This window comes from Brachyistius frenatus, unplaced genomic scaffold (assembly GCF_029030835.1).
Source record: "Brachyistius frenatus isolate BFR_SWC_R1_liver_20210118 unplaced genomic scaffold, ASM2903083v1 Contig_210, whole genome shotgun sequence".
Classification (NCBI taxonomy): domain Eukaryota; kingdom Metazoa; phylum Chordata; class Actinopteri; family Embiotocidae; genus Brachyistius; species Brachyistius frenatus.
This window is the reverse complement of record NW_027210809.1, coordinates 377055-401313: the sequence shown is the minus strand read 5'-3', so window position 1 is coordinate 401313 and position 24259 is coordinate 377055. Positions and strand designations below refer to the sequence as shown.

General features: G+C 41.0%; 2 protein-coding genes across 2 annotated transcripts; both read right to left on the bottom strand.

Moving 5' to 3' along the window:
* Window positions 1-3680: 3680 nt before the first annotated feature.
* Window positions 3681-9480, bottom strand: LOC138633154 (tetraspanin-8-like). Its single transcript, XM_069719231.1, has 9 exons — window positions 9271-9480; window positions 7868-7924; window positions 5991-6110; window positions 5814-5888; window positions 5573-5668; window positions 5349-5477; window positions 4836-4868; window positions 4658-4741; window positions 3681-4202 (listed from the first exon to the last, which is right to left on the bottom strand). Exons 1-9 carry the CDS (start codon window positions 9328-9330, stop codon window positions 4110-4112), a joined length of 747 nt encoding a protein of 248 aa, XP_069575332.1. The 5' UTR covers window positions 9331-9480; the 3' UTR covers window positions 3681-4109.
* Window positions 9481-16918: 7438 nt separating this feature from the next.
* Window positions 16919-24054, bottom strand: LOC138633164 (23 kDa integral membrane protein-like). The gene is made up of 9 exons (XM_069719243.1): window positions 23995-24054; window positions 22064-22129; window positions 21305-21430; window positions 20979-21053; window positions 20540-20635; window positions 20302-20390; window positions 19666-19771; window positions 18588-18671; window positions 16919-17974 (listed from the first exon to the last, which is right to left on the bottom strand). Exons 1-9 carry the CDS (start codon window positions 24052-24054, stop codon window positions 17852-17854), a joined length of 825 nt encoding a protein of 274 aa, XP_069575344.1. The 3' UTR covers window positions 16919-17851.
* Window positions 24055-24259: the final 205 nt, after the last annotated feature.

Sequence of the window (24259 nt, the reverse complement as noted above, 5' to 3'; positions counted from 1 at the left end):
GTGTTGACAACGGGATGAAAACTGAAAACACCTCAGACTTCTATGTTCAACTGAAACTTTGCAGTGAAAATGAAACTACCTGTCAGATTTGAAAAGCTGATTTTATTTCCTAAAGTTCATCGTGTCTAAAAGAAAAAAAGTGACTGAAGCAGAAAACATGAAGTCGTCCGTCAAGTTAAAGGTCAGAAACGTCTCCGTCACCTGCTCAGCTTTGTGTTTGTTGTTTTCTCCTCCTGTCAATCAGCTGTGTTTTATTCAGACGAAGAGAAAGAGAAAACACGATTCCTCCTTTAGCTTCGTCTCCTGTTTTAACTGAGGAGCAACAGAGAAGCGACTTCAGCAGTCAGATGAACGGAGCACTGATTAGGTTAGGTTAGGTTGGACTGTGGCGCCATCTAGTGGCCGACGCTGGTACATATACAAGCTGCCCTGTTCCAACGTTTCCTTCATGATCCCAGTTTGATGACCCAAGTGTCGAGTTTTCTTAAACAGAAAAGAGACAGAAAATTACCAAGAAGAGAAACAAAATAACATAAAACAACAACAAAAACAAAACTAAACCACAACAAAGAGACACAAAACAATACAAAACAACAACAGATACACAAAACAACAACAAAGAGACACAAAACAACATAAAACAACAACAAAGACAAAACTAAACCACAACAAAGAGACACAAAACAATAACAGATACACAAAACAACAACAAAGAGAAACAAAACAACATAAAACAACAACAAAGACTAAACTAAACCACAACAAAGAGACACAAAACAATACAAAACAACAACAGATACACAAAACAGCAACAAAGAGACACAAAACAACATAAAACAATAACAAAGACAAAACTAAACCACAACAAAGAGACACAAAACAACAACAGATACACAAAACAACAACAAAGACAAAACTAAACCACAACAAAGAGACACAAAACAACAACAGATACACAAAACAACAACAAAGAGACACAAAACAACAACAAAGACAAAACTAAACCACAACAAAGAGACACAAAACAATACAACAACAGATACACAAAACAACAACAACAGATACACAAAACAACAACAAAGAGACACAAAACAATACAAAACCCAAGGCAACGCAACCCAAGGCAACGATGACGTAAGCGATCCCAGTTATTGACCAGCTGGAAACACTCGTCTCCTGTAAAACCTCCAGGAGATCACATCCCAACATGGATGTCATCGTTTGAACCGTGTTGTGTGTTGAAGTTACTGCTCCATTAGAAGTTATGCAACCTACGTTGTCATGGCAACGACAGTGATTAAAGGTTGTTGTTGTTGTTTTGTTTTTTTTAATCGTCCCAATTTGTGGTTGGAAACAGGAAGTCTGTTGTTTAATACAATCACCCCCCCTCACCCCTCTCCTCCTGAGAAATCTCAAGCACCAAACAAACTGAATCAGATCACGACCATATGTAGACACAAACGCAGCATCGACGTCAAACAGAAACACAAGCAGTGAAGGAAAAGAACACACACACACACACACACACACACACACACACACACACACACACACACACACACACACACACACACACACACACACACACCTGTAGAAACACATCCACTCCTACCTGGTGGTGGCGGTTTCATCTCTGAACGTCCAGGTGGAAACTTCCCAGGATGAGAAAGTGTTGTTTAGAGTTTAGAGTTTAGAGTTTCAGAGTTTCAGAGTTTAGAGTTTAGAGTTTCAGAGTTTCAGAGTTTAGAGTTTAGAGTTTCAGAGTTTAGAGTTTCACAGTTTCAGAGTTTAGTTTCAGAGTTTAGAGTTTCAGAGTTTCAGAGTTTAGAGTTTCAGAGTTTCAGAGTTTAGAGTTTCAGAGTTTCAGAGTTTCAGAGTTTAGAGTTTCAGAGTTTCAGAGTTCAGAGTTTCAGAGTTTCAGAGTTCAGGTCTGCAGCTCTGAGAAGAAACAAGTTCAAAATAGTTTATTTATTTATGTTTGATCTGAGAACCCTGAAAGGTGGATGGATTAATTCTCACATCGTGTGTCATCGTTTACAGATGACGTGTGACGGATCGTCTTGACGGACAACTGTGGACACACTCGCTCACACACTTCTAGTTCGAGAAGAACAACTGCAGAGACACAAAACAATACAACTAGAGAATAATACGCCACAAATTTACCACAAAATAACACAGAGATGCAAAACAACCGAAAAGAGACATTAGACCACCACAAACAAACAAACACAAAAAGACACAAATAACCACAAAGAGACACTAAATGTCCACAAACATCCGGTTGTCCAGACAGGACTCTGTAATATGAGCGGATTAAGACTCACGTGTCCTCAGGTCTCCGGTTACCGTTCGTCCTCCATGTTTCCTTCAACCTCCAACACCTGCTCACCTGCTTCTTCTTCTTCTTCTGGCTCTATTAACAGTTGTTGGCAAACAGCGTTGTAATCAGGTGAAACACCGCCACCGTCTGGCTCGGAGGGGAAACGCACCGTGAAGAAGCCTCCAGTTTAAAAGCGATTCTGATTTCTGCTTTATATCTTACTTTAAATCTATTTCCAAACACTCTGTCTGAATGGTGACACATGAATAAACCTGCAATTTGGTCTCTTCTTTACCTTCTCCAGAGGAAATGTCTTAACTCCTTCCTTTAACCCCGATCAACTCACAAAACTTCCCCCGAAACTCTCTCATCTCCACAAAACCACTTATATATATAAATATATAAAAAGTAAATTGTTTTATGGAGCAGTAGTTTCCTTCAACAGCAGAAGAAGTGAGGAAATATATGATCATGAAAAAAACAAGCGTGAGACCTGTTTTTTCATCTCGAGTTTATTCTGGAACGATAGGAGTGGAGGATTTTCACAATAAAACATTTCCTGTTTATATTTTAAATCCGTTTTTAATCCAAGTACAGGGGCGTTCACGGTCCTGTGGGAGATCTGAGCGCTAATGACCCTGAGTTGGTTATTGTTTGGTTTGTCGAACACACCTTGAATAGCTTTACAGACACACGAGATGCATTTTATAAGACACAAAAACAGGACATGACATTTTAACTGTTCAGTAAATTTCCTTCACCTTCACGGTTCAGCGGCGTGTTCGGTGTTTACGAGACTTGAAGAGCTTCACGTAACTTTTGGGGAAATATTTGTGACAAATGTTTCTTTTACAAACACAAAGACAAGCGACAAGCTCAAGTTTATTATTTAACTTAAAATTTTAACCTGAGGAGGAAGTGACATCATGTTCCTTCAGAAATAATCTCCGGATCACCGACCACGTCCCAAAACAAACAAAAACAATCAATATCTTTTACTTTCGAAGGTAAAATCCTGTATTTTCTTTATAAAAAAAAAATGACACTGGACATATGAGGAGAGTCTTTATGTTATAACTGCTTTTGACATTTATTAAAACAATAAAAGTCTAATAAAATACTCCCAGTGCAGATTTTGGTTGGATTAAAAAAATAAATTGAGATAAACAGCTTTTCAAAGTTAGGCTAGCAGCGTGTGCTATGCTAAACTAAACAATTTTACAATTCTTATTTGTCTCACCAGAATTTATTAATAAATTAAAAAGCCAAATAAATTAGAAGCTCGGAGGTCACGCTGTTAGCTGGAGGAAGCTAGCGTGTTCCTGGTTGCCTGGAGTGTTAGCAATTAGCTTGTAAGCTATGCTACTCTGCTAACTAGCTGTCGGGCTCGTAGTCGTAAAATAAATTTGTTTTTTTTTAACCTCCAGAGAATTTAAAGTCGGCGACTGGACGTTTCCAAATGCACCTTGGGAGTTGTAGTTATTATTTACACAGATTGGACATTCAACTTTTTTTCTTTTTTTTTATAACAAAAAATATATATTTTCAAATAGTTATTTTTGAACTGATTGAACCAGAATCCTCCTCAGGTTAACGAGAAAAGTTCAGTTTCATTTTCTACCGTATGTTTCTACATGAGACGACTACAATGCTGCAGACCAACACATAACACAACGTTTCAAAATCAAAATAAATGTTTGTTATTTTAAAGCAATATTTTCTACAATAGAAAGCTGAAAAAATAAAAAAATAAAAAGTAAAGTCAGCGAGTGCAGTGCTTTTTTCTTCAGTAGGCCTTCATGGCGATGGACGAACCTCCGGCGCCGTCGTAACGTTTGATCTGGTGGATCATCAGGAGGGAGATCAGCAAGCCCAGCAGCTGGACAGACAGGTGGACAGACAGGTGGACAGACAGGTGGACAGACAGGTAGACAGACAGGTGGACAGACAGGTAGACAGACAGGTGGACAGACAGGTGGACAGACAGGTAGACAGACAGGTGGACAGACAGGTAGACAGACAGGTAGACAGACAGGTGGACAGACAGGTAGACAGACAGGTAGACAGACAGGTGGACAGACAGGTGAGCAGTCAGAAAAAAATATCTTCTTATAAAGAATTTTTTTTTTCAGTTTCCCGCCTAATTATTTGTTAACAGTTGAATTTGTTGTTGTTTTTGTTTATGCGAGCGAGAAATTGAAACCAAAGGACAAATCGTCTTTTATTGACTCGGGAGTCTTTTTAGCTCCAGCCCCTGGTGGCCCTCGGCGGTATCGCACTTTAAGGCACTTTCCCGAAAAAAGAGATAAACAAGGGAAAAACAGCGGCGCTTACTGCGGTGACGGCAAATCCAAAGCAGACGCCCATGACGACGTGGAAGAAGATGTCGACGTACATTATGATGATGTCGGCGCAGCTCTGCGGAAAAGGAGACGGAAAAACACGGCCGTTATCGAGAAACACGTCCGGCTGGAGAACTGGACGCTGTTTGGATCGGCCGGTCCTGAGATACCTGAGAGTAGATCTGGTCCGGGCCCAAGGCTCCCTGCATGGAGACAAAATGGGCTAATTAGCAAAGATTGAAAAAAAAAAAAAGGCGGCATTTGAAAGTTTCCAGAAAGTCACCAAATAAATCCTCATCTTATAGTTTACCATCATTCATTCGTTTATCTCTTAATTTGTCTCAAATTCAGATGTCTTGTGTTTAAGTAAATGAGATTAACATTTTGTCTACGAGGTCAAAAGTCAAATGTCTCAAGTCATAAATCAGGTTAAACGACAGCAGATGTTTTTCCTTCGAGGTTACGAGCCGTTAAGCAGTTTTTCCGCGACACGTTGGACACCAGCTGGTCGTCGTCGCCGTTTATTTGATTTAACGTGTTCTCAGCCGTCACTACGGAGGCAGGAAATGGCCTCTTAACGATTCATAGGTTGTTTTCTTGGGGCCTTAAGAATCGGAAACCCTCCAATTTCTAGCACAGTTTCTAAATTTGACATTCCAGTTGAATTGTTTTCTAAAACTCACCTGAGGTTTGGTTTTGCAGCTGTGTCCTCCCTGTGCGTATGTTCTGTATGAGGACGAAGACTGGCATGCGCAGGTGTACGGGATGCGGTCGCCCCAGTCGTCGGAGCTCACCACTCCGCAGCAACGGGCCTGAAAACCACGAGCGAGCGCGATGTTCAGCGGGCGGTAACCGTGGAAACCAAGGCGACACCCGCGAGGGTAAAACGGTACAAAAGATATATTACGGTTTGCTGCAGCTCGTCCATCAGCGCCATCATTTCCTGGTTGTCCACGATGGGCTTCACCAGTTCGCTGGAGGTGGACCTTAAGTTGTCCCGCATCTACGAGGGGCCGAAGGAACGCCGTCGGCGTCGAGGAAGACCGAAGACGAAGAACAACATTAGCGTCAGGACAGACTGGAAAGACGTCACCGTCAGACGGCAGAAGAGGGAAACGTACGAACAGATATCTCGGCGGATCGGTTACCTTGTTTCTTGCGACGGTGGAGACGATGCCAAAGATCATCATGATGAACATCCCGACGGCCATGAAGCACGCGAACTGGACGAGGAAAGAAAACATTGAAGCCCAGACTCGTCACTCAGTTCTTCATTTGTTTTTTATTTGCTGCTCGATTCTTTTATCGTTTGTTTTTTTACGTACGATTTTAAGGGGGAGTTCTTTATCGGCGCAGCCGGCGTAGATTCCCAGGCAGGAGATGCCGAGGACGCCGATGGAGAAAACCCAACTCCATCCCAGACCGGGACTCCCGACGGCCGACAGCTGATCGGGACAAAGAATTATTAAATCATCCGATAAAGTGGAGAACGTTATATTAACGTGATATTTGACAAATAGTTGACAAATATGATCACCTAGCAACGCATATCAAAACGGTACACCGTGAATCACAAATGAACCGTCGTGCTTAAAAAGCTGAATTGAAACGGAGACTTCGAGAGCTGGAAGACGAAAACTGTTGTTATACTGAGCGTCTTATTTTTAGACTTCTGAAAACATTCGTTCTCGTACACTTCGTCAACCCTCCGAAACCGCATGTTTACTTCCGCATTAAGGAAACGCTTTGAGCCAAAACGTTGCGCACGCGACACCTTCGTGAAATAAACATGAAATAAACAAAGAGAAGTGAAACTGCAGCTGAAAAAATGGCAAATTTTGGTGACTGTCAACGACTCCTGCGTGCCTCCTTCAAAATAAAAGCCTTGCGGCAGAAATGATTTCAGATTAAATAAAACTTAGAGATGAGCTTCACGAGTTCGAACACATCACGTTTCAACTGTCACGATCAATCAGTTCATATATATATTGTTTAATAAGAATGATTCGATTGTCACTTTTTTTAATAAGAGACAAAGACGGGAAGAGAAAGTGGAGAGGAAATGTGTAACTATATCTCAGTTCTCTGAGGAACCACGTGGGCATCGACGGATCTAAACTCTGCATCCTGGAGAGGTTGGATATAAACACGGGAGGAAAACCCGATTACACGTTTTGGGAAAAGGCAAAGAATGGAAAGTGAATTTGATTATTGCAAAGCGAAGAGCCAGAACTGTTATTCCACGGAGATTTCTTCTGCCGCTCTGAGCTTCTGATCTGATAACATTGTTTGAACCGTCCTGTTTTGGGTTTTTTCCTGCAGCGTGGAAGCGAGTCGACCGTGTGAGAGTGGAAACTGCCTCCAGGCTGCATCTGTTCTGCATTAAGAAAAAAAGAAATCGCATGTGGCCCGCAGCCCGCCTCCCTATAAACACTGCCGGTACTTCAACTCCATTTTTTTTTATTTTTTTTTATCCATTTCTAAACAGGTATTATGTATTTCAGATGCTGACCGTCGTACGTCTAAACAAAATCAGGCTCTGTTTTCACCAAATGGAAAAGAAAACGGGTCTTTGTTTTTATTTGGAAAGCTTTAAAAGAGAAAAGTTTCCTGATTGAAACGTTTCGAGCGCATCGACACAAACAAACTCTTGACATGACATTTGTTTAAATTGTTGCGTCACGTCTGACATCCGGTTTGATGGCGAGTCACGTTGCAGTAAATCTGCTGCCAACAGACGTCGGAGGGGGAAACTGTTGACGCATGTTTGGCAGAGAAAGCGCTAACCCGACGAAGATAACGGACAAGGAGGGGAAATCACGCAGCAGATAACAGCCAAGGGTTTCGATTTCATATTTGGGGAAAAAAAAAGTGTGTGTGTGTGTGTGTGTGTGTGTGTGTGTGTGTGTGTGTGTGTGTGTGTGTGTGTGTGTGTGTGTGTGTGTGTGTGTGTGTGTGTGTCCACCGAAACTCAAAACCTCAAATGGTTGTTTTAACAGTTGTGCGTCAAAAAGTGTCAAATTATTCCTTGAACCAGAAGTGACCATATTTGGACAAGCAAGGGGAGGAGCCAGCGGTGACACTGACTGAGACCCTGAAGGCGCTATGCCCCGCCCACCTGTAACCGAAACCTGAATGGAACACAGACCTGTCAATCAAACCAGATTCCCCCCCCCAGATTGTTGTTGTTGTTGTTGTTTACCTGGTTGCTGTAGGCGGTGGCTTTCACTGTCCCGAATATCATCAGACATCCGAAGATCTGAGGAAAACAGTATCACAGAGTTAGTTCAACAAAATTATAAAGCTCCGTGGACGTAGGTCCAAAAGTGCCAAAAATGAAATATATATTATTATTTTAAGATATTTAGAAAATAAAACATGTTTGATGTTTATCATAACTTTAAAGAGCATTTTTGCCTTTATGTGTTGTTGTTGTTTTTTTTTTTTTTTTTTAAAGGACTTAAAAAGCTTTAAAAGTGACTGGAAATTACTGTCAGAGGTGTAATTTCTTCCAGGCTTTGTATGCGTAGCTGTTCCCTGCTGAGGTTTGGATGTCTGAGGAGCGCCTGCTATTTCTAAACTGGGACACTTGGGGGCGACAGAGAGCTGAAAAACGTCCTTTCAGATCCGATGACATCGAACTGAAGGACGGTTGAAACCTCAAACAGACCTCATGAGAAACCTCTACAACTTAAAAATCTAATCTCAGATGTTTTAATTTATATAATTTAATACAACTTAATTTAAATCCAAATAACCTGGAACAAAAATAAACGGGAATTTAACCTTGTGTGCATGATCAAATATTAAAAAAAACTAATTAGAAAGATGTTACACAGTTGAGACACATTTAAACTTTGACTTCCTATTTTTCAGACCACATTTAGTGTTATTCTTTTGCGCAAACTCATTACGTGTTTTAATTCAAACTGTTTCTCTATGAAACAGTTTGAAGTGTGTGTGTGTGTGTGTGTGTGTGTGTGTGTGTGTGTGTGTGTGTGTGGGGGGGGGGGGGGGGGGGGGGGTACCTAATTTCCACCCAGTTCTTCGCTGCTTTCCCTGCTTGACCGCAGGTTTTAGGTTTTTTTCCGTTTGTCTTTTACTGGAAGTCACCTTTTGTTTTTTTTTTGCTGTTGTTTTGTTGCTTCATTTGAGCAATAAACAAAATCTAGACCTGATTATTGTTTTGGAAAATGTAGGTTTTGTTGAACATTTTTTCACAGGAACTCTTAATTTGACCAAAACACTTGTTGATAGTTACTTTAAATAAATAAACTTATTTTAGGATTTTAGATGTTTTTGGTTTAATGTTAGGTTTTTTTTTTTTTTTTTTTTTTAAAGAATCTTTTTAAAGTGAATTTTTTTCTTCTTTTTCCCCCCCTCCTTTTTTCTTTAATAAAAGTTGAAAATCCCAAATAAATCACATGGAGTTTTTTTGTTGTTGTTTCTAAACAATCTAAGATCAGAGAAAAAAACAAAACCTTCTGAGTTCACAGTTTTCTTTCGGCACCAACATAAATGATTACGTAATAAACAAAACTACCTGAAGACACAAACAAAAACACAAAAACTCACTAAAAGTGTAAATAAAAATGAGAAACTTACCGCAAACACCACATTGAAGAAGATAAAAAGGCACTTGAGGCATCCGTTAATTTTTGCCATCTTTGGTTTTTTTGGGGTGATTGACTCCTCGAGGTGAAGCAGCCTGTGAGATGATGTGCAGCAGTGTGAGCGCTGATAAACTGCCTGCAGAGTGAATGAAGACGAACACAGAACCACAACACATAGATCTGATCTGCTGCCAAACGCAGGATTGCAAAATCACCAAATCTTCACGTTTTCAGCTTGAGAAGTGAAAACAGAAACTTTAAGAAGTCAATAAAGCATTTAATTAAAAAAGGTTTTATGTAAACTACACTTGAAGATGTGTTTGTTTCATTTCTAACTTTTTAGAAAACTTTTTGAAAAGAGGCATGGGAGCAGGAAGAAAAAAACTGTGGGCAGAAAAAGGGGGGCAGGAAAGGGGTTGGCCACGCCCCTTTCTCTAGAATTATGGTGTCGCAACATATTCATGAGCTGGGGAAAAGAAAAGAAAGAAGAAACCAACCCAGGACCGTTTGTAAGGAGTCATAACAAAACTCAAGTCAACAAAAGAGAAGTAAAATGTCCTTATTATATTTATAGAAAATTGTAATTCTCTTTAAAAATGATTTCCAGATTTAAAAACACTTCCTCAAGCTCATAAGTAGCTTTTCTGGCTGCTTCTATCAAAAGTGAATTAATTCAGTGGCAGTTTTTCATTTTCTTTTATTAATTATTATCCAGAGACTCGGAGCAGGAAATCTTGCCGACTGGAGGTTGCGTTCAGGAATGTGCAGGTTGGAGCTGTTAAGGTCTTTTTATTTACGAGTCTTATTGTTAAAAGTGTTTACGAGAGGAAACAGGACAACCGCACGATCACGGCACGTAAGAAACGCAAAATCAAATGCAAGCTACGAGACTGAAAACCAAATATTGGACGGCTGAGATCTTCGGGCCCACTGCTTTAAAAAAAAAAAAAACAGCAATGAATTTGTCGTGGAAATCACCGCATGGGCTCAGGAACACTCGGCTGTAAGCGTCATCATCTGATTAACCTTCGTCTTCTCACACAGTATTAAACGAACTCTTCAATTCTGTGACACTACGAATCAACTCTGTCTTTAGTTGCCAGATTTACAGCCAACCAGCGCTAGCTGTTGCCGCAGCAACGGGTAAAAACTAAAAATAGGAAACGTGTAAATCACACCAGGTGGAAGGAGAATTGCGTTTTATCAGCAGCAGCTCTGAAGGAGAAACTAAAGTGTGACTTATGTCACAGCTGAAGTTACCCTGCAGATGTTGTAAAAGGAGATGAATTATTCATCTGCAATCTTCCTGTTGATCTTCACATGAATCTTTGTGGTTTTGTAAAAGCCTTGTTTATTTGAGCTGACTCACAGTTGGAGCTCTTCGAGGTCTCAAAATGGACTTGACTCATTAGTACAAAATGCCGAGCAGTTATACAGCCGTCGGGTTCAGGAGCCTCCGGTCTGCCGTCGCCATCTCGTGTTTTGTGGAGCCGGAAGTTGACCATATTTGGAAATCAAGGCACTGAAACCAGAAACACGAAAATTGTCCTGACAGGTTTTATTGGGGAAGGAGCTGCAGGTGGGACAGATTGGAAGAACTGGGAGCAGGTGAGGTGGGCGGGGCATGCGGGAGACCTGGAGGGAGGGGGGGGGGGAGTGGAGGGGTGGAGTAACACACTTACTTTTGAAAAGTTCAAAATGGAGTCAAATCCATCAAATACTTGTTGAGATATTTCAGTCTGGATTAAAAGTCTCTCCTCAGTTGATACTTTCGTTTGTTAAATGAGAGACTTTCAAATTTAATTAAGAGTTACTTCTATTTGCATCATTCACCAATGATTTAAACAAAGAGAAATATTGTCGTTATGTCTGCGTTATTATGCTATGAATTTACTGGTCTGGCCCACTTGAGATCAAAGTGGGCAGGATGTGGCCCTTTAAGTAAAATGAGTTTGACACCCTTGCTTTCAATCCAACAAATAAAGGAGGATGTGTCGATCAAAAAAGCAGAAGCAGATTTCGGTTCTCATGCTCGCTCTGAGAAAAAAAACTATGAAAGTATGTTCACATAGGAGAATGTAGGTCACGTCACCGAGGCAGCGAGCTTCTGGAGGAGCTGCTGCAACAAACATACAAGGAAACACTTTAAACGCAGTCTGATTACTACATTTAAACATAATTACGTTTCCTCTCCAGGAAACTGCTTGCAAATTATGCAAAGACGACCGAAATAAATGTTTTACGTGTCAATTGAAAACAAACAACGATGTTCGTTTTGTTTGGAGTCGCTTCTGTTGCATGTCGCTTCCGAGCAAGAAACCGAGAAAAAAAAAAGGTGTGAAACGATGACGGTCGAATGAGAGTAGGGCAGCGGAGGTGTTGAGGTTCGGTCTCATGGTGACGCTGTTCTCAGTGTTTGACTTTCTCTGGTGGGAAGATTTGGTGACGGACATCGGTCTCGTGGAGATTAAATTGCGTTTAAACGATGCCGTGTTGTTTGTTTTTTACTCTCCAGTCCGGTTGGAAACGCTCATTTAACTCCTGCTGTGATATTGAGCTGCGACTCCGTCGGAAAGTATTTTTAGGCGCCGTATCCTGCTGGAGTTAACAGTTTAAAAAAAAAAAATGTGTTTGTTTGTTCTGGTGATAGATTGAAGGACTTTCGGTCATCGGACTCTGACCTTGAGATGTCTCGGACACAATGGCGGCTCGGATAAAAGAGGCCCGGCTGTCATACTTCCTGTATTTGTCGCAACATAAAAAGACCTGGAAAGCGTTTGCTCTTGCGAAGGTTGCCCTGATGGTGGCGCTGGAGGACACGTCGGGTCACCAAAACTAAAAGTTGCAACCGTAATAAACTATTATAAAATGCATTTGTTTCAGAATATGTCATAAACTGTCACACAAAGTCCATCAGAAGTGTTTTTTCTGTTTTTATCTTGTCACCAAAGTCATTGAAGTTCATCCTCTGGGCACCGTGAATATCTACATCATGAACTTTTACAATTGTGTTTGATTTATCTCAAACTAAGAGTCTAAAATCAGAAGGTTTCATCCATCAGGGTCAGAAGCGGTTTTACTGGACTGTATATCATTAGGATGAATCCTCTGAGGATGATGAACCTTCACAGTAAATTCCATGACCATTTGTCATTTCATAATTTGAATGAACCACCTAAATCATTGGGGTTCATCCTCTTAAGACCATGAACAACATCAGTGAAATTCTGCTTGTCCAACATAAAACTGGTTCATCCTCTGAGGAGCATTAATGTGCTCGGTACTTTTGGTGACAACCGGCATTACCTTTTGTACAAATTAGTTCTGATGACGTTTATCCTCTGGAACCGTTGCCGGGCGACCAGTTGCATCGATCGCTTGATAAACAAAAAGTCATTAATGCTTTAATAATTTATCTGGAAGAACGAATTCCCACAACAGATCAATTCTTTAATGACGGCGGAAAATAATGGAGCCTGTGAGGAGAAGGAGGAGAAGGAGGAGAAGGAGGAGAAGGAGGAGAAGGAGGAGAAGGAGGAACTCTCCCTCCACTCATTATATCTCTGCACACACACACACACACACACACACTCTCTCACACACACACACACACACACACACACACACACACACACACACACACACACACACACACACACACACTCACTCACTCTCACACACACACACATACACACACACACACACACACACAAACACACTCACACACACACACAAACACACTCTCACACACACACACACACTCCAGAATAAAAACTATAAAATAACGATAACAAACATTTTCCACGTTTAATTGTTGAGTCGGATCCTCTTGAACTTTGACGTCTCTCTGACCGGTTCTTTTCCCTCCGACCGGTTCTTTTCCCTCCGACCGGTTCTTTTCCCTCCGACCGGTTCTTTCCCCTCCGACCGGTTCTTTTCCCTCCGACCGGTTCTTTTCCCTCCGACCGGTTCTTTCCCCTCCGACCGGTTCTTTTCCCTCCGACCGGTTCTTTTCCCTCCGACCGGTTCTTTTCCCCTCCGACCGGTTCTTTTCCCTCCGACCGGTTCTTTTCCTGCCGAATTCATAAGGACGTCTCCTTTTTCTTTTTCTTCTTCTTTTTTTTGGACCTTTGACTTCCCGTCCTCGAGGTGAATCATCCGGCGTGTCGATGTCGACCGCTCGGACGGACGGAGGTTCGTTTTAATTGTGTTTGGAGTTTAACGACGGCGTTGCATCATCGCTCATCCTGACCGGCAGATGACCGACAGACACAATAACATTAGCCGAGAGGGTTTTTCACCACAGCTGCTCTGCTTTACGCCCAAAGAGGGGCGGGAGGAGTGGGGGGGGGATTCAATCACTAAACTCACTAATGAGGAAGTGACTGAATGAGCATCGAGATGAATGTAGATGAGATCTATAATCCCGTCCATGGTGTTCTGGGTCTGGCCTCGTCGCCACGACGACCGGTGTTGATGAACGGTGTTGATGACCGGTGTTGATGACCGGTGTTGATGAACGGTGTTGATGACCGGTGTTGATGACCGGTGTTGATGACCGGTGTTGATGACCGGTGTTGATGAACGGTGTTGATGACCGGTGTTGATGAACGGTGTTGATGACCGGTGTTGATGAACGGTGTTGATGACCGGTGTTGATGAACGGTGTTGATGACCGGTGTTGATGACCGGTGTTGATGAACGGTGTTGATGACGGTGTTGATGAACGTGTTGATGACCGGTGTTGATGAACGGTGTTGATGACCGGTGTTGATGACGGTGTTGATGACCGGTGTTGATGAACGGTGTTGATGACCGGTGTTGATGAACGGTGTTGATGACCGGTGTTGATGAACGGTGTTGATGACCGGTGTTGATGAACGGTGTTGATGAACGGTGTTGATGACCGGTGTTGATGACCGGTGTTGATGAACGGTGTTGATGACGGTGTTGATGACCGGTGTTGATGAACGGTGTTGATGAACGGTGTTGATGACCGGTGTTGATGAACGGTGTTGATGACCGGTGTTGATGACCGGTGTTGATGACCGGTGTTGATGAACGGTGTTGATGAACGGTGTTGATGAACGGTGTTGATGACGGTGTTGATGACCGGTGTTGATGACCGGTGTTGATGAACGGTGTTGATGAACGGTGTTGATGACCGGTGTTGATGACCGGTGTTGATGACCGGTGTTGATGAACGGTGTTGATGACCGGTGTTGATGAACGGTGTTGATGAACGGTGTTGATGACCGGTGTTGATGAACGGTGTTGATGAACGGTGTTGATGACCGGTGTTGATGACCGGTGTTGATGAACGGTGTTGATGAACGGTGTTGATGACCGGTGTTGATGAACGGTGTTGATGACCGGTGTTGATGAACGGTGTTGATGACCGGTGTTGATGACCGGTGTTGATGAACGGTGTTGATGACCGGTGTTGATGACCGGTGTTGATGACCGGTGTTGATGACCGGTGTTGATGACCGGTGTTGATGAACGGTGTTGATGACCGGTGTTGATGACCGGTGTTGATGACCGGTGTTGATGACCGGTGTTGATGAACGGTGTTGATGACCGGTGTTGATGACCGGTGTTGATGAACGGTGTTGATGACCGGTGTTGATGAACGGTGTTGATGACCGGTGTTGATGAACGGTGTTGATGACCGGTGTTGATGAACGGTGTTGATGACCGGTGTTGATGAACGGTGTTGATGAACGGTGTTGATGAACGGTGTTGATGAACGGTGTTGATGACCGGTGTTGATGACCGGTGTTGATGAACGGTGTTGATGACCGGTGTTGATGAACGGTGTTGATGACCGGTGTTGATGAACGGTGTTGATGACCGGTGTTGATGACCGGTGTTGATGAACGGTGTTGATGAACGGTGTTCCAACAAAGTGTGAAACTTCCGTAAAAGACGTAATTATTTAGGAGCGAACTTTATTCATTCACGCAATAAAAGATGCTTCACGATCAAATCTAAATACATCGTTCACGACGTTATTGGATAAATCTTTCTTCATTTTAATTTGTATTTACTGGTTTCAAAAATAAAAAGTGTTTAAGATTTTTTTTTTTGCGTAAAATTTTTTGCCTTTTTATTTTTTATTTCATAAAACGTTTATAAGCTCACGAGTCAATAATCCTTTTCAGAGACCGTTGGCTCTTTGTGTGTTTTTTTCCCATCATGCATCACTAGTCTTCTCACTAATCTAACTGAAGCGTTGTGAAATTGGCATCTCGCCAAAAACACAAGGACAACTGCAGTGGAGAAAAAAACAAGTTTCTCAGGCAACAAAGATAAAACGGTGAATTTCATTTCAACAGTCTGACATTTTTACTTTCATTTCCCCTGAAATGAAAAAGACATTAGACGTGTTTCAACAAAAAGAAACTTACTGGAAATTATTAGAAAGGAAAAAGAAAGCAGGAAGAGAAAGTTTATTTATTTCTATTTTCACTTAAAAACACTTTATACACATTTTTTTTTTAAATGTGTTTTCTTGTGCAGATAAGTGGAAAAAAACTCAGAAATAAACCAAAGAGACAAAGTTCCAACATTTCCTGTCTCTCGACAAACTAACAAATAAACAATACCAAAAATATTCAGAACTAATCAAACTGTACAAACACATCAAATTCATCTCCAGCTGCAGCGACAGCTGGACGGAAACCAGACAGAAATACTTTGTTTATACGAGCTGCATCTTGAGGATCTGATTTTAAAACAAACTCAGAAGCCGACTTCAATATTTATATTTTGAACACTCTGTCTCATTTAAATCAATATTTATTTTAATTTTACATCATTTTTTGAGGTATTTAACTTCTCAAATTAGCAGCTCATGAATGAGGTGGAAACAGAGCAGAGTGACGCCTCCTGTCAGAACAAATGATCTCATCATGGCTTTTTTAGAAGCTGGCAGCAGCAGGAAGGGAGATTTCTAACTCAGCTCGCTTCTTTAAAAACAACCTGAAACTAGTCGCGCTTCTGCAAATCAACCGAGCAGCTGGAGAGGAATTTAAAAACATCTCTCACCAGCTGGATATTTAAATTGATATCTAACGATCTTCATCTTTAGTTTGGAAGATGACTCCTGGAGAGTTTTCTGTTCATCGATCTGATGTCGCCTTGGAAACGCTGATGATGGTGAGAAAGTTTAACCTGCACTCCTATTTACTTTTAACTTATTATTTATTTTCATTATTACAGCTTTTATGTTATGTTTTTAACTATTTCTAGTTTCTTAATTTAGTTTTTTTATTTGACTCTATTTTACTGCGCTGACTCTTATTTCAACTTTTATATCTTTTAGTTTTTTAATCATCTCTATCTTTTTGTGTGCATTTAATTGAAACAGTTTTTATATAAGTTTCAATTATTATTATTATTAAGTCTTCACCTGTCTGTCAAATTAGCGTTCTGTCAATCACCATTTACACAATATTATTGTATTGAAGTTAGTTTTATTTATGGAGCTCATTTTTAATACAAGTTGAACCAACGAGCTGCAAAACATTAAACATAATCAAAACAATTTGGACTGGAAACACAAAATAAACAATAAAACAAAGTTAAAGAAATGAAAATCAATATGAAAACAAGAAAACAAAAAAAACACACGCTGATAAACAGGAAAAAGTTTTTTTTTTTAAATAAAACGGACTTTATCTAATAAATATGTTTTTAATCTGAATTTGAAGACTGGAAGTTAAGTTTAGACAAAAAGTTTTATTTTTAAATGTTAAAACAGAACATTAGTCAGCATCTGGTTGTTTTAACTATAATTTATTAAATTATTATCATCACTCCTTCAAATACAGGAGCTTTCATCAGTGAATCAATCAATATTTAACGATAAATTGTGACTTCGTAAACATTTATATGAATATTTATCATGAAAATCTTCCACATTATTACTTGAAGTGCATTTTTCTGATAATATTTATGTATTTTTCCATTCAAAAGTTCAAACGCAGGACTTTTATTTTGTTGCTTTGCTACTTTTTACTTCCTGTACTCTTTACTCTGAAAGAGATGAACAGAAGGGAGGAATGCAAATTTGTTGTTTTCTTAACTTCTGATGTTTACTTCATAAACCAACACTGATCTGCTGCAGACTGTATTCACTCCTTTGCTGCCATCTTGTGGCGGCAGGATGAAACTGCAGCCGTCAGAGACGAGTGTTTGATCCACGCGAGCCTCTCTGTTTAGATTACGAAGCAGCTGCTGCCGTCACATAAACATCAGGACCAGACGAAGCTTTCAAACATAAAGATAAGAAACGTCGGTGCTCGGGCTGTTCTTCACCCCCGAAGTCTGAACCCTCGTTAGAAACGACTTCACAGCCGAAGTCTCCCAAACAAAACCAAAACCCTTCTGGTGACATGAAAGATGTGAAATAAAAATAACACCAAGCTGCTTCCTCACGTAAATATGTTTGGAAAATACTTTCAGACTCCGGTCGACGTGATTATTTCATAAAACTCTCGCGACCTTTAGAAGCGGTACGTATCGATGTGTTGAAGTCGGGTGAGAGGTCAGAGGTCAGAGGTCAGAGGTCAGGTGAGGTAGGGCTTCGGTTGGTACTTCACTCTGTCGAAGTCGTCGACTGTCGTTTCTACCGGAGGCGTCTTCCAGTGTTCCTCCAGACCGAGAGCCACGCAGAGAGCGATGGCCGCCATCTGCAGCACACACACACACACACACACACACACACACACACACACACACACACACACACACACACACACACACACACACACACACACACACACACACACACACACACAGACACACACACACACACACGCACACACACACACACACACACACACACACACACACACACACACACACACACACACACACACACACACACACACACACACACACACACCTGTTTATTTTCCCTCACCATAATCACTTTTTTTTTCGTAACCTTAATGAAGTGTTTTAGGTTTCCACGTCTGAGTTTTCATAAATCACGTGACTCTGACACGCTGCCCTCTAGTGGACAGGTTGGATGCAGTTTTACTCATTTTCACGAGTCATTAAGAAACACGTTCCTCGAAACGTATCGTCGGATCGTAAAAACTCTAAAATCCTCAAGAAACTTCCCGAAGGAGTTCAGAAACTTTTCCATAAACTGACAAAACATTTAAAAGAAAACGAAAAACAAAACAATAATAAACTTCGAACTTCCAGAAATGCGCACGTTAAAAATCTAGAAAATCTTAAATATTGAAAAACTCTTCAGAAAACTTCGGAAACACGTTTAGTAACTGATGAGTTTACCGTGATGGTGGCGAAGGCCGAAATGATTCCTATCCTCAGTTTGATTGGAAAACTCAGGTAGCTCTTCAGGATCGGACCGCAGGGCTGCACACACACACACACACACACACACACACACACACACACACACACACACACACACACACACACACACACACACACACACACACACACACACACACACACACACACACACACACACACACACACACACACACACACACACACACACACACACACACACACACACACACACACACACACACACACACACACACACACACACACACACACACACACACACACACACACACACACACACACACACACACACACACACACACACACACACACACACACACACACACACACACACACACACACACACACACACACACACACACACACACACACACACACACACACACACACACACACACACACACACACACACACACACACACACACACACACACACACACACACACACACACACACACACACACACACACACACACACACACACACACACACACACACACACACACACACACACACACACACACACACACACACACACACACACACACACACACACACACACACACACACACACACACACACACACACACACACACACACACACACACACACACACACACACACACACACACACACACACACACACACACACACACACACACACACACACACACACACACACACACACACACACACACACACACACACACACACACACACACACACACACACACACACACACACACACACACACACACACAGGTCAAAGGTCAACCAAAACATTTTCCTTCCTCTACAGATGGACACGAGGAAACAAAACAAAAACTGAACATGTGACATCAGGTTGTTGGAGGGGAGGCGGAAAAACACGAGAACAGACATACAGGAAGAGGAAGAGGAAGAGGAAGAGGAAGAGGAAGAGGAAGGAGGTGAAATATAGGAAGTCGGGGAAACGGGCGAAAGATAGAAAAATAAAAACACGTGGAAAAATAGAAGAGATGAAGAACGTGAGGAAGAAAGACGGGAAGCGCCTCACCTTGGCGTGCACCCACGGTTCATCGGAGAGCGGCGGGGCGGGGGGGGCGCGGTCGTTGCCCGGCAACACACAGGACCCCCCCGAGCTGGAGTTGCCCGGCCGACGGCTGAGAGACGAAGAGGAAGATTTCTTTCATGGAATAAAATATCCACGATCTAAAAAACTGGTCTAGAAAATCAAACGTGAGGAAAGAAAACTCTTCATAATATAAAATTACGAAATCTCTCAGAAACTTCTGGAAACTCGTTCGACAGTCAAACGTATCGACGATCTCGAAAGCTGAAAAATATCTGAGAAGTAAATACGGGAAAACCCTGAAACGCACTCCGAGATACTTTCTAGGAATCTAGAAATTCTTCTCGTTCATCGAGGGCTCTTTTCTAGAGACGGAAACTCTGAAATTCTCCACAAAAAAAGCTTAAAATTGTCCTCTAGAAACTACAAACTCTTCTAAACTTATCTGGAAATTCAGAAGTCATGAAGGAACTCTTCTAGAAACTCGATAATTCTTCAGAAAAATGACGAACTCTTTCAAAAAATAAAAACCTCGAGCTCGAAGCATTTTTCTAGAAATCCGGAGATTCTTCTCGAGGCTGAAAAACCGTTGTGGGTTTTTCTTGTTTGTGATGATCTCACCTGGGCTGCCGGGCGGGAGGCGTGCAGAAACAGGAAACAGGAAGTTGATTCTCCCAGTCCTCAAAGCTCCTCAAACCACAACAAGAGTCCTCGGAAAAAAAAACACACCAAAAAAAGCCATCAGGACCAGTTAAACCTGAAATCATCTCCGGTTGTGTTTCTGATATGAAGCCAAGACGTTGTCGTTGAAGTCTCGGCTGTAAGATGAGATTCATGTCGCTGCTCGGGTTTCTGTTACCGACGTCTGGAGTTTGTTCAGCTCTCTCTGGACGTAGCGCTCCGCTCGGTGCAGCGGCGTGACGTTCAGGAACAACTCGTCCACGGCGTCGTCCATCTGGAGACGAGTCAACGTAAACAGTCCTCAGGAGATTCAGCACAAACACACGTCCGATATTTATTTAGGACGATTCACTGGCGACAGTTTGCTCGTAGTTTTACGAGCGCCAGCGCAGCTCTGAAGTTCTCTGTTGGTTTCTGCCAAAATTTCTGCATTATCAACATGAACAAACGCAATTAAATATAAATATAAATAATATTCACATTCAACGTGCCACGAGGAGTTTGGCAGCTGAATTTAAATGAAAATGTTGAAGACACTGTGCTGTGGTGTTGTGAGCTGCAACGCACGCGTCGGCCTGCGGGGGGCAGCAGAGAGGCGGAAGAAAACAGAACGCTACCTGAGCTTGAACCCGAACCAGCGGCGAGGCGACGACCATCACAGCCACAAACTCCACGAACAACAGAGTGGAAAACTGGAGAGGACCAATCACAGGTTAGCTCCGCCCCCCCGTGTGTGTGTGTGTGTGTACTTGTTCTTCTATCTTTATGAGGACCACTGTGGGTTTTTAAAACCAGCAAAGTGAGGACGTTTTGTCAGAGATGTGACCCGGTTTTAGGGTTCAGGTTGGAACCGGGTTTTTTGATGAGAGCAGGTTTTTGTCTACTGGAGTCCCCACAGTGATAGGAGAACAAACGTGTGTGTGTGTGTGTGTGTTTGTCTCACCACCAACAGCAGAGGTTTGATGTCCAAAGACGCACCGCAGACACCCAGAACGGACAGAAACACCGTGACCGGACCGAAGACCTGCAGGACCAGAAGCCCGTTGCTGCTGGACAGCTGTTCAAACAGCTGGACGTGAGACGGAGACACAAAGACACAAAGACGGACGCTGAATTCATCAACCACAATCTGATTTAAGCTGCAGAGTTCATTACTTTTTCTTTAAATAAAAACTTTCTGATTGCTGTTAGCAAAAAAAAATTAAAGAACTCAAAGCTCTGTGATTGGACGTCTTTTACTGAAATGCACCATGGGAGATGTAGTTAAACTCTCCTTAAGTCTTCTCATGATTCAACCAAAGTTTCATGTCCATAATTAAAGACCTCTGATTCAGTGTTGTTCTCCAATAACACTACATTACCCACAATGCAACTCAGTAGCTGTCAGTTCACTCAGAGATTTGGGTGTTGTGTTCGCGGTGGCTAAAGTGTATAAAGGAAAAATACCTCAAATATTTCTACAATAAAAGTACAACCAAAATAATATAATATAGACATTACTAATTTTAAGTGCTGCACTTACTTGGTTAAAAAAAAAAAAAAAAAAAAAAAGTTTATTTCTGGGGTTTAATTGTTTTCTATTATTTGATTTCCTATTTAGAGCAATTGTGTCAATTCTAATATTGATATTAATAATAATAATAAAAGGGGTTCAAAAAAATCACAACACAAGACGATAAAACTTTATTTTATTTTTGTTTACCTCTGCGACGGGCGTGTTTCCATCGATGGAGGAGAATCCGACGCCGATCATCACCACACCGGACACCTGCAGGAACATAATAAGGATGGTTGAATATTATGGGATGAGTTCAGACTGCAGAGGAGAGAGTTTGTTGTGTTTCACAGAGGAGGAAGTCTTCAGCTGAATTCCTCTCAAACTGCTCGTCTTCCCGAGAGACGCGAATCAGCCGGGAACCGAGACGGAAAAAATATACGAAGCCAAAGCGACATAAAACAACCAAACATGGACACGAAGTGTCCAAGAAATATCACAAAATGAGCACAAACAAATGTCAACTAAACATGAAGACACACTGCAAAAATGTTTGGGGGTAAAAAGAAAGAAACAAAACAAACAAAATAAAGATTCAGTCCAACAATGAGATCAAATAATAAAAATAAAATTAAAAAAAGGAATATAAACAAATTGTGTTACGACAGAATAAAAACGTGTTCCTGTTTGCTCTGAATCATCAGAGAAAAGTGTCCAGAACTGGAACATGGAAACGTAAACAGTGCAATCAGCTGATAACGTGTAAACAACAACGATGCAGCGGCCAAAACAGGAAGCAGGAAAAAACAGGAAGCAGCATGACCGAGCGTTCGAGCAGCGAGATTTCAAATCATTACATAATGAGCCAAAAAATAACAACCGAGGTAATGATGCATTAAATTATGATTGAAAGTAAAATTGTCAGCATTTCAAGATTAAAGACATTTTATACTTTGATTTTTTTTTTAATCAGAAAAAAAAAGAAAACAACAAGAGGAACTGAAGAAAGATTAACCTGTAATTACACAACTAAACACATGAGGGCGAACTTTTGTAGTGGTTTTTTTTTAACATAAATGCAAAATAATATTTATGGTTTAAAAAAAGGCCATAAATCTGATTTAGGAGAAACTCGTGAGTGCCCTCTGCTGGATGACCTCGAATAAATGTTTAATTGCATCTCTGTACTGATAATAACATCAGTCAATCTGTATTTGTATAATATTTATTTTGTATAATATTTATTATACAAGTTAGTGATTGATTATCAAGTTAATGAAAAGACTGGTTTCTGAATTTATAAAAAAAATTACACAAAGTTAGCAATTTTTTACTTTTATTGCAACATTATCCCTTTAAAAATGCTCTGCCATGAAAATAATAATCATCCTAGTAAAAACAAGCTAATAGTGAAGTTATAGTAGCTTAGCCGCTGTAAAAAAAAAACAACAACAACAACAATGAAATAGATGAATAAATTATTTAAAAAAATTAAGACATCAATAAAAAAGGAAAAATATAAAAGTTTAAAGTTAACATTAAAATATTTCAAGACTTTCTGCAACAAACTCTGAAATCTATCTTTATACAAAAAAGAATCAGATGGTTGTTATGGCAACATAAAGCGATGAGTCATCAGCATAGCTATGAAATGAGATGTCTTATAACGACACCAAAATGTATGTTATAAAGTAGAAGGTCCCTAAACTCGTTCCCTGAGGAACTCCACGTAATTTTAAAGTTTGGATTAATAATATTTTTATTTTAATAACAATAAATCTGTTGCAGAAAGAAAAAGATTCAAACTAAGAAGTGTTGTTTTAAAGTAATTAAAGACGAACAAAAACAAAAAATGAAGAGTTACAGCATCTACAAACAAATTTAACTTGAGAAACAAAGATTATTGATTATGTTGAAGAAAATTATCCAATTTCATTTTTAAAGGAAAAGTAAAATTAGACGATCAAATGGTTTGATTAAAGTCTAATCTGCATAATTTCTTACAAAGTTAAAATAGAAAGTAAAAGTTAAAAGAGTGAAACAAATTCCTTTTTCTGTCCTGTCTGAACATCCATCACCTTCATCATCATCATCATCATCAATAATCAATAAGAAAATTCCATTAGCAGTTAGCTCACCAGCAGCAGCACCGTGACACAGACGGAGAGTCCTCGCAAGTAACTCCTGCAGCGAGTCATGACGAGCGTCTGAAACAGAAACAGAGTCCAGACCAGAGATGACCCTGTGTGTGTGTGTGTGTGTGTGTGTGTGTGTGTGTGTGTGTGTGTGTGTGTGTGTGTGTGTGTGTGTGTGTGTGTGTGTGTGTGTGTGTGTGTGTGTGTGTGTGTGTGTGTGTGATGTTGTTGTATAAAGCTCAGGAGTGTTTGGCTGCTCCACGAAAGA